We start from the raw sequence: 22127 nt of genomic DNA, 5'->3' as shown, positions 1-22127 counted from the left end.
CCCTTAACCTCCTCTTCTCCAGGCTAAGCATGCCCAGCTCCCTTAGCCATTCCTCATAAGGCATCGTTTCCAGGCCTTTGACCATTTTGGTTGCCCTCCTCTGGACACGTTCCAGTTTGTCAGTGTCCTTCTTGAATTGTGGTGCCCAGAACTGGACACAGTACTCCAGGTGAGGTCTGACCAGAGCAGAATACAGTGGCACTATTACTTCCCTTGATCTAGATGCTATACTCCTATTGATGAGGCCCAGAATTGCATTGGCTTTTTTAGCTGCCGCGTCACACTGTTGGCTCATGTCTCCTTTTGATCCCAGCTCTCCTTTTGATCTTTCCACGTTGCTGGTCTTCTGTGATAGTACTCAGACAGCTTCAGCATTGGAATTGAGCCACACCTTTGGTCTGAGGTCATTAATCAGTTGCCACAAATGTAGTTGCCAGCAGGCCACCCATCTTGGAGTGTGGTGATCTCCTGTTCCATTGCAGAGTGGGGCTCATCTGAGGAAAAGGCTGTAGTTCAGAGATAGAACATCTGCTTTGCAACATCTAGGTTCAGCCGCCAGCACCTCCTAGCAGGACTGTGAATGTCTCCTACCTGGAAACCTGGACAGCCGCTGGTCTGACCTGATAGAATGCAGTTTCCTATACAGTGGTACCTTGGGTTAAGTACTTAATTTGTTCTGGAGGTCCGTTCTTAACCTGAAACTGTTCTTAACCTGAAGCACCACTTTAGCTAATGGGGCCTCCCGCTGCTGCCGAGCCGCTGGAGTACAATTTCTATTCTCATCCTGAAGCAAAGTTCTTAACCCAAGGTACTATTTCTGGGTTAGTGGAGTCTGTAACCTGAAGCGTCTGTAACCTGAAGCTTCTGTAACCCGAGGTACCACTGTATTCCTTTCTGGAGCTGGAATAAAACTTAAATAGTCATATAAACAATAGATTAATCTCATGTTAATCAACGGACAATAAAATTAAACAGTGCACTGATAACTCACAATAAAGTCTAAGCATAACACTTTGCTGCTGCAAACACAGCGAAAACAACCCGAGAGTTGAAAACTCAACTTGATTGGCGTAAGGGACGAGCGCCTCAGGTTGTCTTTGTCGGTGGGAATGATCATCGTGTCTCACTGGTCAGCTACTGCCAGTCTTAAGATGTGCAGTCCCCGGTCCAATAAGTGCTGATAACTGCCACTGTCTGCCTGCTTCAATGGGTGTATGGAGCTCAGTGTATCACTTGACAAGAGAACTGAATTTCTGCACCAGCCAAAAAAGAACCCAAAAGTTTGACTTCACCCCCAAAGGTGCACCTATCCGTTGTCTCCTGAGATAGACGGATGATAAAAATACAAGAACATAGTCAAGGTGGCACCTTTGAAACTAAGTCTTGACCCCAAGAAAAACCCTGAAACAGTACCCCATCTCGGGAGATGGCAGAGAATGCACCTGCTACAGTCCAGTCCCTCAATACTCCAACCCAAGATAAAAACTCATACAGTCATACCTCAAGTTGAAGTAGCTTTGGGATAAGTATTTTCAGGTTGCGTGCTGCGGCGACCCGGAAGTAACGGAGTGTGTTACTTCCGGGTTTCGCCGCTCGCGCATGCACAGACGGTCAAAATGACATCACGTGCATGCGTGGAAGCGGCAAATCGCGACCCACGCAGACACACAGACGCGGGTTGCGTTCGCTTCTGGATGCGGACGGGACTCCGGAACGGATCCCATTCGCATCCAGAGGTACCACTGTACTAGAAACATGGATTGCAGTACACTGATTTCCTCCAGAACATGACTCTTTCAATTAATCCATCCAATGTTTATCTGAACCACCAGGAGTGACTGTCAGTGAAGTGTGTGCATATTTTCACAGGGCCATGCCATATATATCTGGTTAGCTGAACTTGGATTATTTTTCCAGGCCTCTTCCCCTGACGACTTTGCACCTTCTCTTTCGGTCTAGGGAATCCGGACATTCCGAAACCTCGGCGGATCTTGCGATCCTCGTGGGGCAGCAATCCTTACTTCCGCGGCTCCTATTCCTACACTCAAGTTGGGTCTAGCGGAGCGGACGTGGAGAAACTCGCAAAGCCACTGCCTTATACCGAGAGCTCCAAGACGGTTGTAAGTATTATCCCGGAAACGAACCCCTTGAAAAGGCTCTGCCAGAAAGAACGCTCATTTGAAAAAACGGGCCATTGGGTAGGAAAAAATCTGCAACGAATTATTAAAACTGGGAAGAGTGCATTTTTTTTTTTTTGGTCTGGGGTGCAGTAGAAAGGACTAAGGGCAAACGGTCACTTTCTGTCCTATTGCCAATATTAAACAAATTAATCGACTTAAAAGCCTTTCTAGTTAGCATTTAGAACAGCTTGAGAATTGTGGGCCGGATCCTCCAGTCCCTAAATCTTAGCCCCAAAGAACATGCAAGGGCGATTGCAGGATCCAAGCTACGCGTTGGTCGATGGAACAACTGGGCTAAGCTGTCTTCATAGCATTTATTTAAGATAGTATTTTTATGCTGCCATTTTATAAACTATCAGGGCAGTGTGTTGTTGTTGTAGTAGTAGTAGTAGTAGTAATTAAGGTTTAATAAGTTAACGCTTTATATTTGGACAACTTTTCTGCTGTATTTTATTGGGAGGAGAAAAATAATCATTTCCTTAATAACAATTTAAACAATTCATTTAACTATGTATCCGTGTTTGTTAACTGATGTGGTTAAACAATTTAAAAACAAAACAAAGCTCTGACTGAGTTTTAGCACAGATGCAGAACTTAAAACAAATCCTTATTTCCTGATGAATGGCCTTTGGACTATAATGTAACTTAAATAGAAAATATCTTTAGAAAGATTTTTCCTCCAAAAGCATTTTATTTTAAAAATCCAATTTAAATGAAAAAAAAATCTTTGGTTTTATCCACCCTGGTTTCCTATGCAGTTTTTTTACATGTTTTACGCAAATTTTGACTTCCCATGTCATGTTACAGCGGTTTTTTTGCACCCCTCGTTTTTGGAATTTGAAAAGTTCAACACACCCCACTCAGGCAGTAGTATCCTTTGCCCAAGGCGTTCAGGTCTCTCCCCCCCAACCCCCCCCCCCACCATGCGTTCACGGAACATGGTGGGTTTGTGTTTGTGTGTGTATCTGCAAAGGGCTGTTGTCTTTCAAGATGCCTTTCGCTCTGCACATCTCATGAAAGCCCTTTATTGCACGAATGGAGAAGCGCCAGCATCCATGCAATTCCGTGTGTGTTTTTGCCTGTGTCCAGTCCTTGCCTCCCCCTGACATTTTTATCTCTCCAAATACCTTTTCCTGACGTTTGTTCTCTCCCTCTGTCCCCAACCTCTCCCCTCCCTCGATCTCCAGCCTATGCAGGTGATGTTTTCGGGCGAGGCCACCCACAGGAAGTATTATTCCACTACCCATGGTGCTTTGCTTTCTGGCCAGAGGGAGGCAAATCACCTCCTTGAAATGTACCAAGACCTCTTGCAATGCAGAAACTGAGAGGGGCCTGAACCACTAACTCGTGATTCCTTTTACGGTTGTGTGTTTAAAGAAGTCTGTCTTTCTTTTTTCCTTTTCTAAAAAAACAAACGAATTAAAAAAACAACACATTTTTATCTTTTTATATCTCTATATCTCTATAAAAGTCTTAATTATTTTGACCCGTAGTTGACTGATGGTAGTTTATTTCCATGTACTGTATCTGTCAACAGGAAAAGGTTGCTCTTCCTGTCTGAGTGAAAGCTATCTCTCTTTTTCTTTTCTTTTCTTTTGGTGTAATTTTGATTTCTGATTGCACATCTGGTGCTTCTCTCCCCCCTGCCCCTCTTCCCCAGGTCCCTGGTATTGTAAGTGCCTTCTATATTTCAATAAATGTTGTCATAACCACTGTGCTCTCGTGTGGCTCCATTTCAGTGGGGCTTGTCCAAGACTAGATCACACTCATCAGCGTTTTTCTAGGTCAAAGCATAGCAACCAAAGGAGGAGGGCAACCAAAATGGTCAAAGGCCTGGAAACGATGCCTTATGAGGAACGGCTAAGGGAGCTGGGCATGTTTAGCCTGGAGAAGACGAGGTTAAGGGGTGATATGATAGCCATGTTCAAATATATAAAAGGATGTCATATAGAGGAGGGAGAAAGGTTGTTTTCTGCTGCTCCAGAGAAGCGGACACGGAGCAATGGATCCAAACTACAAGAAAGAAGATTCCACCTAAACATTAGGAAGAACTTCCTGACAGTAAGAGCTGTTCGACAGTGGAATTTGCTGCCAAGGAGTGTGGTGGAGTCTCCTACTTTGGAGGTCTTTAAGCAGAGGCTTGACAACCATATGTCAGGAGTGCTCTGATGGTGTTTCCTGCTTGGCAGGGGGTTGGACTCGATGGCCCTTGTGGTCTCTTCCAACTCTATGATTCTATGATTCAATGGCATCCTCCGTGGTGATCCTGTGGCGCATTGCTTTCTTTGCCGAATTTGGTTTTGCAAGTTCAGCCTTGCAGTTGCTGGAAGCCACAGGTCGGAAGAGCTGCAGTTAGGTCCTTTTTGCATGCTTCCTGCAGGCATCTGTTTGGCCACTGTGAGACCAGGATGCGACTGGACTAGTTGAACCATTGGCATGATCCCGCAAGGCTCTTCGCATGTTCCTGTGCCCCTTTGTCTTGGAAACGGAAGGTTGGGCCCTGTATATGGGTATAAACTGTGCCCGGATAATCTCTCTCTCTCCATCTAACCATTAATTGTTGTGCCTAGACTCACAAAAGCGGCTTGAACGGCTCCTCCAGCAAGCTAGGTAAAGGTAAAGGTATCCCTGACCATTAGGTCTAGTCGTGGCCGACTCTGGGGTTGCGGCGCTCATCTCGCTTTATTGGCCGAGGGAGACGGCGTACAGCTTCCAGGTCATGTGGCCAGCATGACTAAGCCGCTTCTGGCAAACGAGCAGCGCACGGAAACGCCGTTTACCTTCCCACCAGAGCGATACCTATTTATCTACTTGCACCTTGATGTGCTTTCAAACTGCTAGGTTTACAGGAGCAGGGACCGAGCAATGGGAGCTCACCCCGTCACAGGGATTCGAACCACCAACCTTCTGATCGGCAAGCCCTAGGCTCTGTGGTTTAACCCACAGCGCCACCAGCAAGCTAGACAACACCTTTTGTGATGTTGTCCTGTTTGGGCTAGCTTAGTTCCCATAGCTGAAACACTGGCTATGAACAGCAGCTCTACTAGGGCTGGGCGATACCTGGTTTTCACCGTCGTGATATATCACATCGCGATATACAGTGGACACTTGGGTTGTAAACGTGATCCGTGCGGGATGCTCATTTGCAACCCACAGCGCCATGTCTGTGCACACATGGGTTGCGATTCGGCGCTTCGGCGCATGCGCAAAGCACAATTCAGCGTTCTGCACATGCGCAACCACCGAAACCTGGAAGTAACCTGTTTCGGTACTTCCGGGTTTCGGCGGTCCGCAACCCAAAAAAACGCAACTTGAAGCGTCTATAACCTGAGGTATGACTGTACTGATATATCACAATGTCTGAAATAAGGATGGAGCTCTGTAGAAGCATTGGCTGGCTTCGCGGTTTTCCCTGTATCGTGATATTAGCACAGCATTCACACATATACACATCATGATTCACAATATATTGCCACGTCAAAAAGATGAAACCGATATCATGATATGGACTTCAAACTGGTTTGGGACGATATATCAATATATCATCTAGCCTTGCAGCCCACCCTTTGGGGTTTCGCTGCCTGCTTGCCTTTGTGTAGTCTCATCTCCCATCATCTGTTTCTATACTGCTTCCCCACAAGATGCCTGAAGGACCTCACTACATCTCCAAATAAATGGTGACAATTCAAAACATGTTAGAAATGGTGATCAGTAACCAGTAAACTCGTCTGTACAAAATTGTATGAAACGATGATTAGAATCAGCGAGAACTGCCTCTGTGTCGCATTATTGCTGCTGTCTCTTTTTTAAAAAAATAAAGTTCCTAATCTGGTTATAAAGCTTCGGCATTTCGAACCCAACCTGTGGTTCTCCTTTCGTGTCTCTCTCCGCCCCCGCCTTCTTTCTGTATAAGCAAATGTTTGCCAAGACACATGTTCCCATTCAACGGCGCGAGGCAAAAGTCAACACGGAAATCCGAGCTATCGTAAGTAAATACATACTGAATATCGAGCAGCTGTACAAGATCATCTCAACGTGGGCCGGGCAGCTAGAACTGGTAACGTCTCGTCGAGGCTTTTGTAACATGGTGTGCGGCAGCCTTCGGCCCAGGGTCCAAAAGCGGCTCACTATGGCTGTTGGGAGTGTGGTAACTCTTATTGCAGCAGTGTGCAGAAAGCAACAGTCTGGGCAAGACTGCTGGTTTGAAGGGCTAAAGGAAGTGGGAGCTGCCCAAATAAAACAATGGAGAAATCCAGGATTTTAGCGTTGCTGAGGCTGGGCTGCATGTCGCAGCCAAAACAAGAAGCAAGCTTTCCTGCAGAATCTTTATTTTTTTAAATCAAATTTTAAAGCCCAGCAGGTCTGCAGTCAAATCAATGAAGCATAAGTTTTCTTGTATTGCAGTAGGGAGCGCCTCTCCTGGTATGCCCCGCGGAGGACCTTAAGGTCCACAAATAACAACACTTTGGAGGTCCCAAGTCGCAAGGTGGTTCGATTGGTCTCAACTAGGGCCAGGGCCTTTCCGGTACCAGCCCCAACTTGGTGGAAAACCCTGTCACAAGAGACTAGGGCCCTGCGGGACTTGACATCTTTCTGTAGGGCCTGCAATACAGAGTTGTTCCATCTGGGCTTTGGTTTGGACTCAGTCTGACCCTTATGTTTCCCTCCCCTTATGGTTTTGATCTATGGGCTATTATTAAAATGAGGCTGCATTTTAAATTGCATTTTAACCTGTATTTTAAATTGGTCCCCCCCCCCGTATGTTTTTACTGTAATTTTACTGGTGTTAGCCACCCTGAGCCCAGCTCTGGCCAGGGAGAGTGGGGTATGTATGTATGTATGTATGTATGTATGTATGTATGTATAAATAAATAAATATGCTGGATTTGGGGCTATGTGGGGTTTCTTAAATTAGGTTGCCCTTTGTTGCAAGAAAGCCAGACCCACCTCAGCCTGCCTTCCACTGAAAATATTAGCAGGGAGCTGCACTAAAACTGGAATCGCTTGAAAAGTTTTTCTTACAGCCAGCGGAATATAAATTTCATCAAAATAAATGATTTTTAAAAATGTCTTAAAACTTAATAATAACAATAGCACGAAAACGTTGGCAGCATTAAGATAAATTCAACAGTGTAAATAAGTTTGATGAATGTAATAATGGAATACTGAATGGTTTAGTTTTTGTAAAATATGCAGGGATTTATGATATGCAGAATGAACCATAGAAAGAGAAGAAGGGAAGTCAACTGATACTTTAAGGATGTTTAAATGAGTATTCTAAATTGTGAAACAGAAAATTTAATTACACACACACAGCAGCAGCAGCAGCAACAGCAGCAACAACAACAGCCTAAGGTAAACAAGCAGAGAAACTTTTCACATAGTGATAACTGGCTTGAATGTCATTGACTGGTTGGGCATCTCTAGGCAGGGCTGGGAGAGAGACCCTTGCCTGAGGCCCTGGAAAGCTGCTGCCAGTCCGTGTAGACAATACTGAGCTAGGTGGAGGAATGGCCTGACTCTGTGTTAAGGCAAAAGAGTGGAGGAATGACTTTTAACTGTTCCTTGGTACAGCAGGAGAAGTTTCACCCATCCTCTCGACTCCTCTCTATTCTTCCTCCAGATGAGCAAGAGGCATTGTTCAAGGACAATGGGCAAAAAGATTCAAGGAGAATCCAGAATATAGCCAGTGTCGCAGTTGCAGAGGAACGATGGGAGGCAGCAGCTGGGGAACCCCCAAGGGAAGAAGGCTCAGAGCCTGGGAATTGGTGGTGGGACAACAATGAGTGGTCGGAGGGAGAAGGCTGGGAGGAGGAGGTGTCAGAAGTTGAAGAGGTAACAGGACTTGGGGAGAAGGGAGAGTTTGCAGCATGGAGAAGTCCAGAATCAAAATTGGGAGAGTGGCCGGGGGGAGGTGAAGAGGCAGAGATGAGTCAGGCTGGTGAAGAAGTCAAGGTGTCTCCTGCTCCTCCTGCAACCTCTCTGCTGGTCTCCCAGGACCATGAGAGGGATGAAGCAGGAGGAGCAAAGGGAGATATGGAAGCATAGTCTCAGATTGCTTGGGGAGGGGAAGCCTGAAGAGGAGGAGACTTAGGCAGCTGTGGGAAGGTGGGGACCAACTGAGGAAGAGTTACTGTGCTCACTAGTCAAAATAAAAAAATTCCTTCCAGTAGCACCTTAAAGACCAACTAAGTTAGTTCTTGGTATGAGCTTTCGTGTGCATGCACACTTCTTCAGAAGTGTGCATGCACACGAAAGCTCATACCAAGAAGTGTGCATGCACACGAAAGCTCATACCAAGAACTAACTTAGTTGGTCTTTAAGGTGCTACTGGAAGGATTTTTTTTATTTTGACTATGGCAGACCAACACGGCTACCTATCTGTAACTGTGCTCACTAGGGCACTCTTGGGCAGATCCTATGTTTCTAGTAAAGAGTTAACTTCGCCTACTCCCTGTGATTTATGGCAGGCTCGCTTCTGACATTGAACTTGGAGAAGAAGCAGGAAGGAAGGGAAACCCCTGATGGAAGGGCACATTCCAGCCAGGCAAGAACATGCAAAGAGGGTGCAAATCAGTGGTGGTGGAAAAAAGAGGCAGTATCTGGCCATGGGATAGAATAGACAGCCACCCGCCCTTAACTTTGCCCTGCTGCCCCCTGGTTCATGTTTCCCCCTCTCCTCCCCATGGAGTCGAGTTTGTTTATATTGTCCCTGTCCGCGCTGTGTCATCAGCTGAACTGTCTTCTGTTTCCTGAGTGCAAACCTGCCCTTAGGCTCAGGATCACATTTCTCCCGCTGTGCTAAATTTAGCAATTGTTTACAAGCAGGCACATAAAGTTAGTTGCTTCTGCAGACCGACAGAAATAAATGCATGAGCTCAAGAGGTGGCCTGAAAGCCACATGTCAGGGTGATGATGGTAACATATAGCATTTATAGGCCACTTCTGGAATTGCTTTGAGCCCTCTGCGTTATTGTTCCGTTCATATCCCACTTTCCCTCCGAGGAGTTGAAGGTGCTCACCTGCTCTCTGTTTTACCTGTACAACAATCCTGCGAGGAAGGTGTGACGATAACATATGGGAGAGTGATGGAGGTGAAATAGTTAAACAGGTTGCCCAGTCAGGACCCAGGTGGTGGAGTCAGAGGGACTATAAAACCAGCTCTGTAAGAGGCGAAGGGGGGAGTTCGTTGAGGAGTTCGTTGGGAGTTGGGTGGTTGGTTGGAGTGGGAGTGAACTGGGCTAGAGTTGTGGGTAGGTTGAGTTAGTGTAATGAAATAGGCTGAGTCAGGAACAGTTAGGGGCTAGGCAGGTAAATAAATATCTGAGAGGTGGTTTAGTGAGTGAGAGCAGGTAGCGGAAGTTATACGACTGGATAGGCACCCCATGGATGTAATTGACTGATACCGTTTATGAAACCACACGCTTGTTAAACTGAAATAAATAAAGAAAGTTTATGTTTCAATTTAACCCTGACTGGACTCAGTATTGTACCAGGTAGGGCCTGGGTGGTGGCAGCGAGAAATAAAGTGGTGGCACAGGGATCAATAGACGGTGAAACGTCCGGGGACCCTGTGGGATCACCACAGTAGGTTAAGAGTCATTGACCCAACATCACCCAGTGAGCTGTGTAGCTAAGTGGCGGCGGGGGGTGGATTTGAATCCTGGTCTCCCACACCCAGTGCTCTAAGCACTATGCCACACTGTCTTTATGTGAATTTGGTAATCTTTACAACAAGCTGCTGAGGTAGGTGAGCATCAAGTCCTGCCTCTTCTCATGCGGGATGAAGCAGTACCTGAGTTGTGCCAAACACACCTTTGTATATTGATTTCTGGATTTCAGGGGCTTGGACTAGATGACCCCTAGGCTCCCTTCCAACTCTATACAGTTCTCTGATTTTATTATTATTATCCTGATATGGAGAAGGTGTGTAGGCAGACTTAGAATCATAGAATCATAGAGTTGGAAGAGACCTCAAGGGCCATCGAGTCCAACCACCTGCCAAGCAGGAAACACCATCAGAGCACTCCTGACATATGGTTGTCAAGCCTCTGCTTAAAGACCTCCAAAGAAGGAGACTCCACCACACTCCTGGGCAGCAAATTCCACTGTTGAACAGCTCTTACTGTCAGGAAGTTCTTCCTAATGTTTAGGTGGAATCTTCTTTCTTGTAGACTTAGAATAGGATGCCTAGAACCCACTTGATGCATTCATGACCACAGCAAAATTTGAACGCAAAACTGAAAGCTCAGTCGGCAGAGCATGAGACTCTTAATCCCAGGGTCATGGGTTTGAGTCCCGCATTGAGCAAAAGATTCCTGCTTTGCGGGGGGGGGGCGGGGCGGCAGGATTTGGACTAGATAACCCTGGGAGTTATTGCGCAATTCTATGATTCTATGTTTTAATGGCAAACTGCCTCACAAAATTCGGATCAAGTGCAAATTTAAAAGGATAGCTGTGTGTTGGCCCTCATCCTTTCTGGAAGTGTGAATTTGGTGAGTTCCCAATGAAACGTTAATCATTTTGTTCTCTCAGCACTAGGCTGCATTTGTTTGTTGGTTTGTTTATTTTATTGATTAATGAATCTCCTTTTACATATGCGCCAAGGCGACTTAACAAGCCTGTCATAAAAGGTAAAGGTAAAGGAACCCCTGACCATTAGGCCCAGTCGTGGCCGACTCTGGGGTTGCGGCGCTCATCTCGCTTTACTGGCTGAGGGAGCCAGCGTATAGCTTCCAGGTCATGTGGCCAGCATGACTAAGCCGCTTCTGGCGAACCAGAGCAGCACACGGAAACGCCATTTACCTTCCTGCTGGAGCGGTACCTATTTATCTACTTGCACTTTGACGTGCTTTCGAACTGCTAGGTTGGCAGGAGCAGGGACCGAGCAACGGGAGCTCACCCCGTCGCGGGGATTCAAACCGCCGACCTTCTGATCGGCAAGTCCTAGGCTCAGTGGTTTAGACCACAGCGCCACCCGTGTCCCTAACAAACCTATCATAAAACCAGCTTAAAATAACTATAAAAACGGTACAAAAAGATAAGTTTCAGAAATATTACAAAATCAAACACCTAGGGCAGAGGCTTTTGGGATCCAGCTGATAAAGATTGCCAAAATTAAAAGATGTATTCAAGTGACCCTACTTGGACGTCTAAGGTATAAAGCAGCCTCTTAAGTAACCTGCCTCTGAACTCTGTATGGGTCTTCCTTTGCTTTTAAATTGCTTTTATTAATGATTTTCTTGGGTAACAAAAGTACACACACCCTCTATGCTTTCCATTCAAAGACACTTTGCACTTCTCTGCCTTTGCCTCTTGCTTGCCAGCCTACCTTTTTACCGGTATACAGTGGTGCCCCGCAAGACGAATGCCTCGCAAGACGGAAAACTCGCTAGACGAAAGAGTTTTCCGTTTTGGAGGTGCTTCGCAAAACGAATCTCCTATGGGCTTGCTTTGCAAGACGAAAATGTCTTGCGAGTTCCTGCGGGTTTCCCCCCCTCCCCCCTTTTTCTAAGCCGCTAAGCTGCTTATCAGCTGATCTGATAAGCTGATAAGCCGCTAAAAGCCGCTAATAGCGCTAATCCGCTAATCTGTCAATGGGCTTGCTTCGCAAGACGAAAAAACCGCTAGACGAAGAGAATCACAGAACGGATTCTTTTCGTCTTGCAAGGCACCACTGTATTTTAAAATCCTGACACACCCCCTCTGCCATCTAGCCACCCAAGGATGACTTCTCAGGAAATGGCTCTTGACTGTGAAAGTTTCTGCAACAATAAATTGGTTAGCTCTTACCTACCAAAGAGCTGTTCCTATGTCCGCCTTTCTGTAACCAGTTCAAAAGTGAACAAATACTGCCATCTTCTGTGCACAAGAAGGAAACAACTGAGAACTGGAGAAGAGCAGAGGGAGAGCAACTGACTGCTCACACCAATCAGTTGATGTCTCTCTTCTGACTGCATCACTCCTTATCCCAAGGGTGCAGAGCAGCAGCTTTATATCAAAGCAAGAGGGGTCTGTATCATCGGAGGACTTGCAATGCCAAAGTAAGGTTGCACTTTCCAAACTTCGGATAAACAGCCGAGCAAAGGGCAGCTTTGCTCGATGGTTTGACCTTTGTGGATTGTAGGACAAGATCTTCCTTGCTCATGGAGCTACTGGGATTACATTTTGTGTGTGCATGTTCAATCAGGATGCAATCCTGCTTCAAGTACTAGCTGGAAACCAGTGATGTAGCATGGGTTGCCATTGACCAGGGCAATACAAGTACTAAAGAAATGAACCTATGCTCCCAATTCTCGTAGTAGACCAGTATAAAATAAGCAGCACATAAGTGGCACACAAAACACTACCAAACTATTCTATGTTCTAAATCTTACATTAATAATCCAAAAATTGAGAGAGCTATGTACAGAAGCAAGAAACAGAAAACTCATTCAAAATGTGTCCAGGAGCCTGGCTAAAGGAACTTTAAAGACTGAAACTTCCTTTTGGACACAATTTGAATGAGTTTTCTGATTGTTTTCTGTTTGTGGCTTCTGTAGTAGATCTTATACATAGCTCTCTCAATTTTTGGATTATAAATATAAGATTTAGAACATAGAATGGTTTGGTAGTGTTTTGTGTGCCACTTATGTGCTGCTTACTTTATACTGGTCATTGACCAGGGCAAGGCAAGTATTACACCCCCTAACCCGTGGTTCCGGTTAGGGCTTCATTGTTTTTTTTCTTTTTACAGTTTTCTTTTGAAAATTTGCTCTCCCCCCAAATTCTGCACCCAGAGCAACAGCCCCTCTGCCCCCCCCCCCGTCACACTACGCTGCTGCTTGAATCTCACCCTGGGGGGAGAGCAAAAAAATACTGTATTGTGATGCGATAGATCTGGCATGCCTTGAGATCTCAGGGTGATCAAACACCAGTCCAATGCTTGTATTGTTTTAAAATCAGAGTGTCCTGAACTGGCTGGATGATGAGGAGTGGTAGGAGGTACCAGCCGGGGAACCCCCAAGGGAAACCCCAGAGGAAGAAGGTTCAGAGCCAGGGGGTTGGTGGTGGGACACCGAGGAGAGATTGGAGAGAGAAGATTGGGGAGAACGAAGTGCTGGATGCGGAAGGGCAACAGGGTTTAGTGAGCAGGGAGAGCTAGTGACGGGGAGCAGCTCAGACTCTGAGGCTGAAGCAGAAGGGGGGGAGGGGACTTTCAGAAACTGCAGAAGAATCCAGGGAGTCTACACCTGCTGTGACAATATCCCCTCCCTCATGGTCTCCAAGAATGTGCAGAATAATGAAGAGGAAAGAACAGAAGTCAGAGGTGCGCAGATGCAATTTGAAACTGGGAAACATCTGGAAGAAGAGGAGCCTTAGAGAGGGTGGAAGCCAGGGACCTTTAGTCCTGGCAACTGCTCCACAGGAGCAAGACCTTCTGGGAAGTGTTGCTGGGCTGTTCTTTTCCTTGAATAAATAATTAGCTTCACTGACAATGGAGCCCTGCATCTTTCGTGCTGACCTGCATCTGACTCCAGCCCTGACCCAGGGGTAGAGAACCTGTGGCCCTTCAGAAGTTGCTGAAATACAACTCCTATGACCCACGGTTTGCCCACCCTTGGTAAAAGGTAAAGGACCCCTGGATGGTTATGTCCAGTCAAAGGCAACTATGAGGTTGCAGTGCTCATCTCGCTTTCAGGCCGAGGGAGCCGGTGTTTGTCCACAGTCAGCATTCCTGGTCATGTGGCCAGCAGGACTTTAACCACTTCTGGTGCAACAGAACACCATGAAGGAAGTCAGAGTGCATTGAAATGCCATTTACCTTCCCACCACAGCGGTACCTATTTATCTACTTGCACTAGTGTGATTTCAAACTGCTAGGTTGGCACAAGCTGGAAAAGAGCAATGGGAGTTCATTGTGGGGATTCGAACCACCGACCTTCTGATTGGCAAGCCCAAGAGGCTCAGTGGTTTAAACCACAGCGTCACCCACGTCTTAGTCTATGTAGTCCAGTGTGCTCTTTCCATACTGGTCAACCAGTTGCCCATGAGAAGTCCATAAATAGGAATTGAACATCCTTCCCACATTGTCTGTCTGACAGCAATGGGGATCAGAGGGATATCACTTCTGAACCTGGAGTGTCCGTCCCCCCCATATGACTTTGGAGTTTTGTATTTCTGTTGCGAAGTTCGACCGCTTCCCAATTGATCCGATCCTCCTTTTCGGTTTCCAAATCAGTGTGACTCACCCCCCACACCAAGCTTTCAGGGCAGGTTGGGATGGAAACAAAGAGAAATATGTCCTGAGCCACTGCCGGTGACACTAAATCGCTTACATAACTCCCAGCTTAAAACACCCCCAAATTAATTTGCTGCGTTAAATACAGTGGCATTGATGGAACATCGGTATCGGAGATGAAACATGTGAGATTTTCCCCATCACGATTCCTGCAGCAGCAAAGGAGGAGCTGGGCTTTTAGTATTCCGCTAGAGGGATGCTCTCGGTTAATTTAACACCGTCCAAATGACTTTGTTGGGTCCATCTCATTCCGTGCTAATGATCTTTAGCTCGTTGTTAATATTAGTCATGACAGCTGCAGATCTATGGCTCCCTTCCTGTCATGGCAGCAGCAAATGCAAGTGCAGGGTGGTGATTTTCACAAAGCAGCCAAACAGCCACTGTGGCTTATTGGTTAGACTGTTGGACCGGGACCTGGGAGACCAGGGTTCGAATCCCTGCTCAGTTCTGAAGCTCACTGGGTGACCTTGGGCCAGGCACTCGGTCTCAGCCCAGCCTACCTCACAAGGGTGTTGTGAGGATGACGGGTAGATGCAGTCATAATCCATGCATCTGTCCTGTTCTTCAATAGGATCCTTGTGAGCAATGGCATTACTTTAATGGCAGGAGCATTGAGGTCTCCTCGCAATGACCTATTTATGGAGCACTCCTCCTCATTTGATTGCACAAAGCGTAGTGTATATCCGGTCTTTATTGAACAATTCATTCTGATTTGTTTATGGGAAAGTTGTATGAAAATTAGTCTTCCATTTGTCCTGATATGCTCACACAAACTTATGAGGTGGTTGGTTAATAATAACCAGCCTTTATTGAACAATTTGTTCTGATTTGCTTGCAGAGCAGTTATATGACAATGAGCAGTTATCCTGCATTCATCCTGTTTGACTGGCAGGGTGTTTATACGTCTTCCCATTAGTTGTTTATTCGCCCCACACTTTTCAACGCATTTCCCTTCCCCTTTCCAAACTGCAATTTCTTTTTTCTTTTTTCTTTAAAAAGTGTATTTGTGTATCAGGGCAGAGCTCGACTCCACTTTAACTGCACAAACTCCAAGCTCTGACACACACTTGAATCCCTCCCACGAAATAGCCACCCATAAATTCTCCAGGGAATTAGAGTGCGCTGAGAATACACCAGCCCAACTGCTCCCCCCACTCCTACTTTGACAGCCCTGGGTCACCCGGGTGGGTCCAACTCGGGGTGATTGAGGAATTGGTCAGAATCAGCCTGATTTAGTTCTGAAGCCAGCATTTCTCTGGACCAGATTGCAGAGCCCTCTGCACAACCTCTGGCAGTGGATAAAGAACATATATCTCAACTTCTCCAGGGCACAGAGGCGACTTCCCAGCTGCCCTAAGTCTGTAGTGAAGCAACAGAGCAGATGGATGAGCTAAACAGCAGCACTGGGTGTGTGTGTGTGATGGACCTGCTGTCAGGACCTGGAACCCGAGGCCCATTGCAACTGGTGGGGTGGAAGGCAGGGATGTTAGGATTCTTGCCCCGTGCTTGCAGTCATGGGATTGTCGTCTATCACATGCCGCTGTATGTTTTCATTCCACATAGTGGGAAGTGACGGAGACAGGATGCTTCTATCACTGTGTTCCGTGATGTGGGACTATTGTCCTTTGTTCTTTCTCTCTTTGCTGTCTGATGAGAAAGAGGAAGGAGCTAAGTCAGAATGCTCCGAGTGTATTATATGTAAATAAAAGTATTGAGCTATTGAGTCTCTTAGGCGAACTGCTAACACCCTGCAGGTTCCGTAAGTGTGCTAATGCCTCTTGGTATCAGTCGCTGTGATGTTTGGGCTGGAGAAAGCTTTTAAAGCTCCTGAACGAACGACCAGGAGGGAGAGAACATGCCAGTCGGGCATGTGTCTCTGCCAGGGTCCTACACAGTGGCGTAGCGTGGGGGGTGCAGGGGGGGCCGGCCGCACCGGGCGCAACATCTGGTGGTTAGGGTTAGGGGGCGCAAATCCATGGGTTAGGGGGCGCAAATCCACAGGTTAGGGGGCGCAAATTACTTGCCTTGCCCCGGGTGCTGACAACCCACGCTACGCCACTGGTCCTTCATGCTAGTAGGACGATCCTAACAAGGGAGCCCAACAGCAGGTGGCGCCAGAGCAAATGATAGGCAGAGCCCTCTAATTCTAGTTTTGCTCCCATCCTCTTCCCAGCTGTGTTGTGCAAGGGCAAAAATGAGACGAGGGAGGAAGAGGAAGCTTACAGGCACCCCCACCCCCAGAACTGGTTGTACGCTGGAAGACAGCTGGGGGATTGGCTGCGAGGCAGACTGAGGCTGGTGAGCCCAGACCCTCCAATTGTCCCCATTTTCAAGGGACAGTCCTGGATTTACAGAAGCCGTCCCGGTTTCACATTTGAGCCTCGAATGTCCTGTTTTTCCTTAGGACGTCCCCATTTTCATCAGAGAAATGTTGGAGAGTATGGAATATGACGTTCCCAGGGCTCCCCCCTCCCCCCGCCATTGCCATTATAAGAGAACAAGGAAGATTTTCATGATGAGTTTTGGTACCTCTTTTTCTGGAAAAATAGCACTGGACATCCCTATGCCCATCGGAGAAATGTTGGAGGTTATGTGACAGACCTCACCTGGAGTACTGTGTCCAGTTCTGGGCACCACAATTCAAGAAGGACACTGACAAACTGGAACGTGTCCAGAGGAGGGCAACCAAAATGGTCAAAGGCCTGGAAACGATGCCTTATGAGGAACGGCTAAGGGAGCTGGGCATGTTTAGCCTGGAGAAGAGGAGGTTAAGAGGTGATTTGATAGCCATGTTCAAATATATAAAAGGATGTCACATAGAGGAGGGAGAAAGGTTGTTTTCTGCTGCTCCAGAGAAGCGGACACGGAGCAATGGATCCAAACTACAAGAAAGAAGATTCCACCTAAACATTAGGAAGAACTTCCTGACGGTAAGAGCTGTTCGACAGTGGAATTTGCTGCCAAGGAGTGTGGTGGAGTCTCCTACTTTGGAGGTCTTGAAGCAGAGGCTTGACAACCATATGTCAGGAGTGCTCTGATGGTGTTTCCTGCTTGGCAGGGGGTTGGACTCGATGGCCCTTGTGGTCTCTTCCAACTCTATGATTCTATGATTCTATGACCCAGAAGAGCCATTGGATCAGGAATCCTTTGTTGTGTGTGTGTGTGTGTGTGTGTTGGGTTGTGGTTCTGTTTACTGGGGTTCACCCATGTAAATTAAAAACAACTCTCCTTGCATGTAATAAACTAACACATCACCCGGGAGAAAGATTTACTGCAGACCTTTCATTGATGTGCTTTTTTTCTATATGCAGGGAGAATTTTAGGTGGGACAGCGTTAAAAAAATGCTAGGATTTTGTTTGTTTTTATGTAAACGGCTTGGAGATTTTTTATTATATCAAGCAGGGCATTTGTTTGCAAAGAACTTTAAAAATATGGCCCTGCCGCTTGCAATCTGATGGAACTGTCCAGAGCTGCAAAGAGCGATTGTGCCCCGTAATGAAATGTCATCAGCATTCTGATAACTCTTTGGGCTTCCCTTGATATTTCTGAAGCTGTCTTGTATGAAGAGTTTGCTTTGCATTTCAAGGGCAACTCAATAGGCTCTTCTGGGAGCTGATGAATAAAGGGGAACACGTCACGTCTTAAACAATGCACTTTTTTTTTTCTTTTTTAGGCAGAGTTGTGCGTGTATTTGGTACAAATAAACAAAATAATAATAATGTGCATTCTGGTTTTGCAAAGGTATACATAAATCAATCCAGCAGAGTTTGCATCAAATGACAGGAAGGAAAAACCCACTCTGGCTAATAAATACACTTGCAGATTGTTAAAAGGGAGAGAGAAAAGAGGAACGAGACATGAAATATCCAAAGATTCATTAAAGGAAATGTACACCTATGTACACATCTGTAAACAATAAAATAGAAAGATTATAAAACATCAGTCCAGCGTTACAGTGGATGAAGCTTTCTTCCTTTCTTTCGTAGCATTGGTGAGATTTTGCTGATGTATGGAATTCAATCAACTGTGCTGAGCAGACGAGGGAAATCTGGGGATCAAATAGATCTGACATACACAATCCATATGCTGCATCCATTGTCAAACATAGGGCTCTGCATTTGGTCGTTGCTGCTGCTGCTGTTTTCCTTCCCGCTGCAGAAGAGGCAAGTCTTCTGAATAATGAAACAGAGGCTTGCCTCTTCAGCGGTGGGAATTTTCTGCAGCAAAAGGACCAAGAGCAACGTGTGCGTAGCTCTGTCCTACATCTGCATGACCCTTCTTCGGATCACTCACTGAGCATGCATTCACAGAATCATGTGCTTATGCATCTATCCCTGGATTCATGGGCTGATTCTTTTTATTGTTAAACTGTTGAAGTGGACTAGAGTGGATTTTCTCAGAAAGTCTGGGCATGTGATCCCTTCAACACCCTGCCAGACTGAGGTTCGCTACAGCAACTTTGCAATATTATTATTTTTTTCTGGATGCAGGCCAATGTGATCTGGATACTTCATTTTCTTTTTTTGAGTATTCACAAGCTTGGCTTAACACACTAGCATTTCACGAGAAGTTGACCTGACACGTAAATTACAAGCAAGCAGAAACAGTTCTATTTATTAGTCCTAACCTGGGCACTGACTCTTGTGATCTTCCATTCGTAGGTAATCAATGTCATCCTGTTGAGACCGTAATGACTGCATATATGTTTGGTCACTCGAGGCAACGGAAATGTTTGGTTGCTGACGCAATCCAAGGTGGGGTTGAGGAGTTGGAAGGGACCACAAAGGCCATCTATTCCAGCCCCCTGTGATGCAGGAATCTTTCTCGCTCAATGTGGGGGATCTTTAGGGAAACCTGGTTCTGAGCCTCCAAAATATCTGGACGCATGCAGATACTTTGCTCCTACTTTCCGTGGGAAGGAGTGCTGGCTAGTGATGAACCTTCTCGTATAAGAGACTGCAGAGCAACTAGCAAGAGAGCATTTTCACAGACTCCACAGCATTGGAATCCACCTTGAGGCCATCCAACCTGACCTCAAGATGTGGGTATACTGTTTCTGACCAATAGCCAGCCTGCCTAAACACCTCCAGTAAAGGAGAGCCTCCAAACCCCAAGGTGGTCTATCACACTGCAAAACCTTACCATCAGGATGTCTCCTAAAGTTTAATCAAAATCTGCTCACCTGCTATTCCTAACTGTTGGCTCCTAGCTTGCACTCTGGGGCAAGAGAGATGCCCAACAGCATATCAGCATATCTGCACGGCAACCCTTCAGATGTTTGGAGACAGCTATTCTGCCTCCCCTTCCCCATCTTCCCTCTCCCCAGGCTAAACATTCCCAGCTCTTTCTACTGGACCTTGTAGGACTTTATTTACCATCCTGGCTCTCCTCCTCTGGACATGCAGTGGCGTGGAATAGAGAATTAGAATGTGCTACACAAGCTAAACAGTGGAAAATTGCTCTAGGATCTCTGCATGTTTCCCTCGATCCAAAATTGAGACTGAGCCAGCAAAAATGGATGTTTGGGGTGTATTGGGCTCCACAATGTCTTTATAAGAAGTATTGTCTGATACAGAAAGATGCTGGAGTTGTGATGTGGAAAATGCCACCAGATATACTCCTTTTGGGTCTGAAGTTGCTGTCTGTATCAATTTTGTGCTGGCAGAACCTTTGATATTTACAGATGTTCGTGTACTTTTCAATCATATTCCTGTAGTATGTATCAGGACAACTAAAGTGGATTTTCTGAGCTGCTATGGTCACTTAAAGACCTTAACTTTGTGCCTGAAAGAATAAATACCCACCATCTATTAAGCAACAGTCTGAGGACCTCACCACACCCTGGCTAAATTGGAAAACATATTTTCTATGAACTCCAGTCTTGGGTGGATACCAATTTGGGCCTCTGGAGGGCTTACATCAACTTGTATGCATGCTTATTTTCAAATGGATTTTAATTGCATTTTTAATACGAGCTGACCAGGTTTTATATCTTTATGTTTATTTTGTTTTATTTCCCTTTCGTCGTTGGGGGTTGGACTAGATGATCCATTGGGTCCCTTCCAACGCTACAATTCTGCACCTAGGATCGGACACAGTTCTCCAGATACAAGCTGACCATCTCTCTTTTACACTCTCTGTGCTTAAAACAGAGTGGCATCAAAGGACAATTGTGGCAGCAGATGGCAGGGCGGGATTCCGTTAACAAATTGTAAGTGTTTCATGGGGGCTTAGCAAAGCTGCAAACAGTTCATTGTTACTAGAAAAAACTGCTTCCCCAATTGTGTATGCATTGCAATCACAGCAGTCAATGCTCCAGGAGAGAGCATATGTTTAGTATTCCTGTTAAGAACCTGATTTATCTCCTCCACTCACTGTGCAACATCCGCCATATATATATATTGCTGCCTAGGAAAGCTCAAGTCACAGCAAAGCTCATCTTACAGCAGCTTTTCATGTCATGGGAAAATAATGGTTGCCTGCAAAAGCTTCGCAGGAAGCACTGCCCTCATGGCACCCAATAACTGCCCTCAGTTGCCCTCAATCATGTCCTTACACGGCCAGATACCATTGGCTATAAAGCATTGTGACACCATCATGCTCACGCATGGTATCTTTGGGCAAGAATGACTAAATGTCCGGTAATTTCCAATGTTTTTAAATACATCTTTCCAACCGACCAAAATGTCTATCTTTAGTTTGGTGGGGGGAAAAAGCAAAACTAGAGAATATTCATTTCATCCTGACTATTACCTCAACATTTGTGAAGCATCATGCGCAGAAATATGTGCATTGCATGGATGCTATCCGTTTTGATCCCAAATCAACAGAAATCCACAGATTTTAGTAGTACTCCACATTAACTTTGTTTTTTTAAATAAAATTCTACATTCAAGCCTTCCCATTGACCTCAAGTGGAATTTTGACTCTGCGCCAACGGGGTTTTGATGGCCAGTCAAAGTTGTTTCCTTATGAAAACAACTACAGGCGGCGTTCAATGGCTACGATGCTATTTTCAGCATTTGGGTTTGATTCGTAGTTGCTATGGGCCATGATTTGCTGGCTGCCACCCAGGTCCAAATAAAAAACGAAAGGGATTGTGAGGGGGGAGGAATCACGTTTTGATCCAAGTTGTCCTATTGGGGATTTTGCCAGGGATTTAAGAAATCTGGGGGTTCAGAATTTTGCCAGGGATTTAAGAAATCAGGGTCTACATGCAGTCGCTGGTTCTTTCCAATCATTAATTTTGGCAAATGTTATCTCAGAAACACACGCAGACCAGATGGAGTTGTGTAAGCTTAATCAGGGCCAGTTTTTGCCTGACATTATTGGCTGCCTTGGGGGAAATATTTTGACAAACACCAGAATGGCCGCCTGAAATTCATCCAGTCGGCGTGTGCTGTGACAGCACAGAGAAAAGGGAATAGAAAAATGTACATATAGCCCTTTCTTGCTGTCCCACCATCCACCTACAGTTCCTTCCTTCCTTCCTTCCTTCCTTCCTTCCTTCCTTCCTTCCTTCCTTCCTTCCTTCCTTCCTTCCCTCCTTCCCTCCTTCCCTCCTTCCTTCCTTTTCTCACTGTAAAATCACAGTTGCTACCCTTGGAACGCAACTGTAAACCTTAGTTTAGAGGTTGAATCAAGCTGGAAACCTTTGCAAGTCCTA

The 22127-nt window shown here is 45.9% G+C and overlaps 1 protein-coding gene and 1 long non-coding RNA gene across 4 annotated transcripts in view; both read left to right on the top strand.

The window, feature by feature from the left end:
* The window catches only part of SMOX (spermine oxidase), a 48855-nt gene extending 44962 nt beyond the window's left edge, over positions 1-3893 (top strand). For all 3 annotated transcript variants that reach the window (XM_081207139.1, XM_081207137.1, XM_081207138.1), the window contains exons 6-7: positions 1960-2120; positions 3368-3893. In XM_081207139.1, the coding sequence (XP_081063265.1) occupies positions 1960-2120; positions 3368-3505 (299 nt within the window). In that variant the 3' untranslated portion in view covers positions 3506-3893. The remainder of the gene's footprint in view (positions 1-1959; positions 2121-3367) is intronic.
* Positions 3894-17913: 14020 nt separating this feature from the next.
* Positions 17914-20927, top strand: LOC308594406. The gene is made up of 2 exons (XR_014011445.1): positions 17914-19576; positions 19610-20927. It is a non-coding gene; the product is annotated as an uncharacterized lncRNA (long non-coding RNA).
* Positions 20928-22127: the final 1200 nt, after the last annotated feature.

The sequence above is a fragment of the Podarcis bocagei genome, assembly GCF_964188305.1.
Source record: "Podarcis bocagei genome assembly, chromosome: 9".
NCBI classification, from domain to species: Eukaryota; Metazoa; Chordata; class Lepidosauria; order Squamata; family Lacertidae; genus Podarcis; species Podarcis bocagei.
The sequence above is the reverse complement of the archived record's forward strand: the minus strand, read 5'-3'. Positions and strand labels throughout refer to the sequence as shown.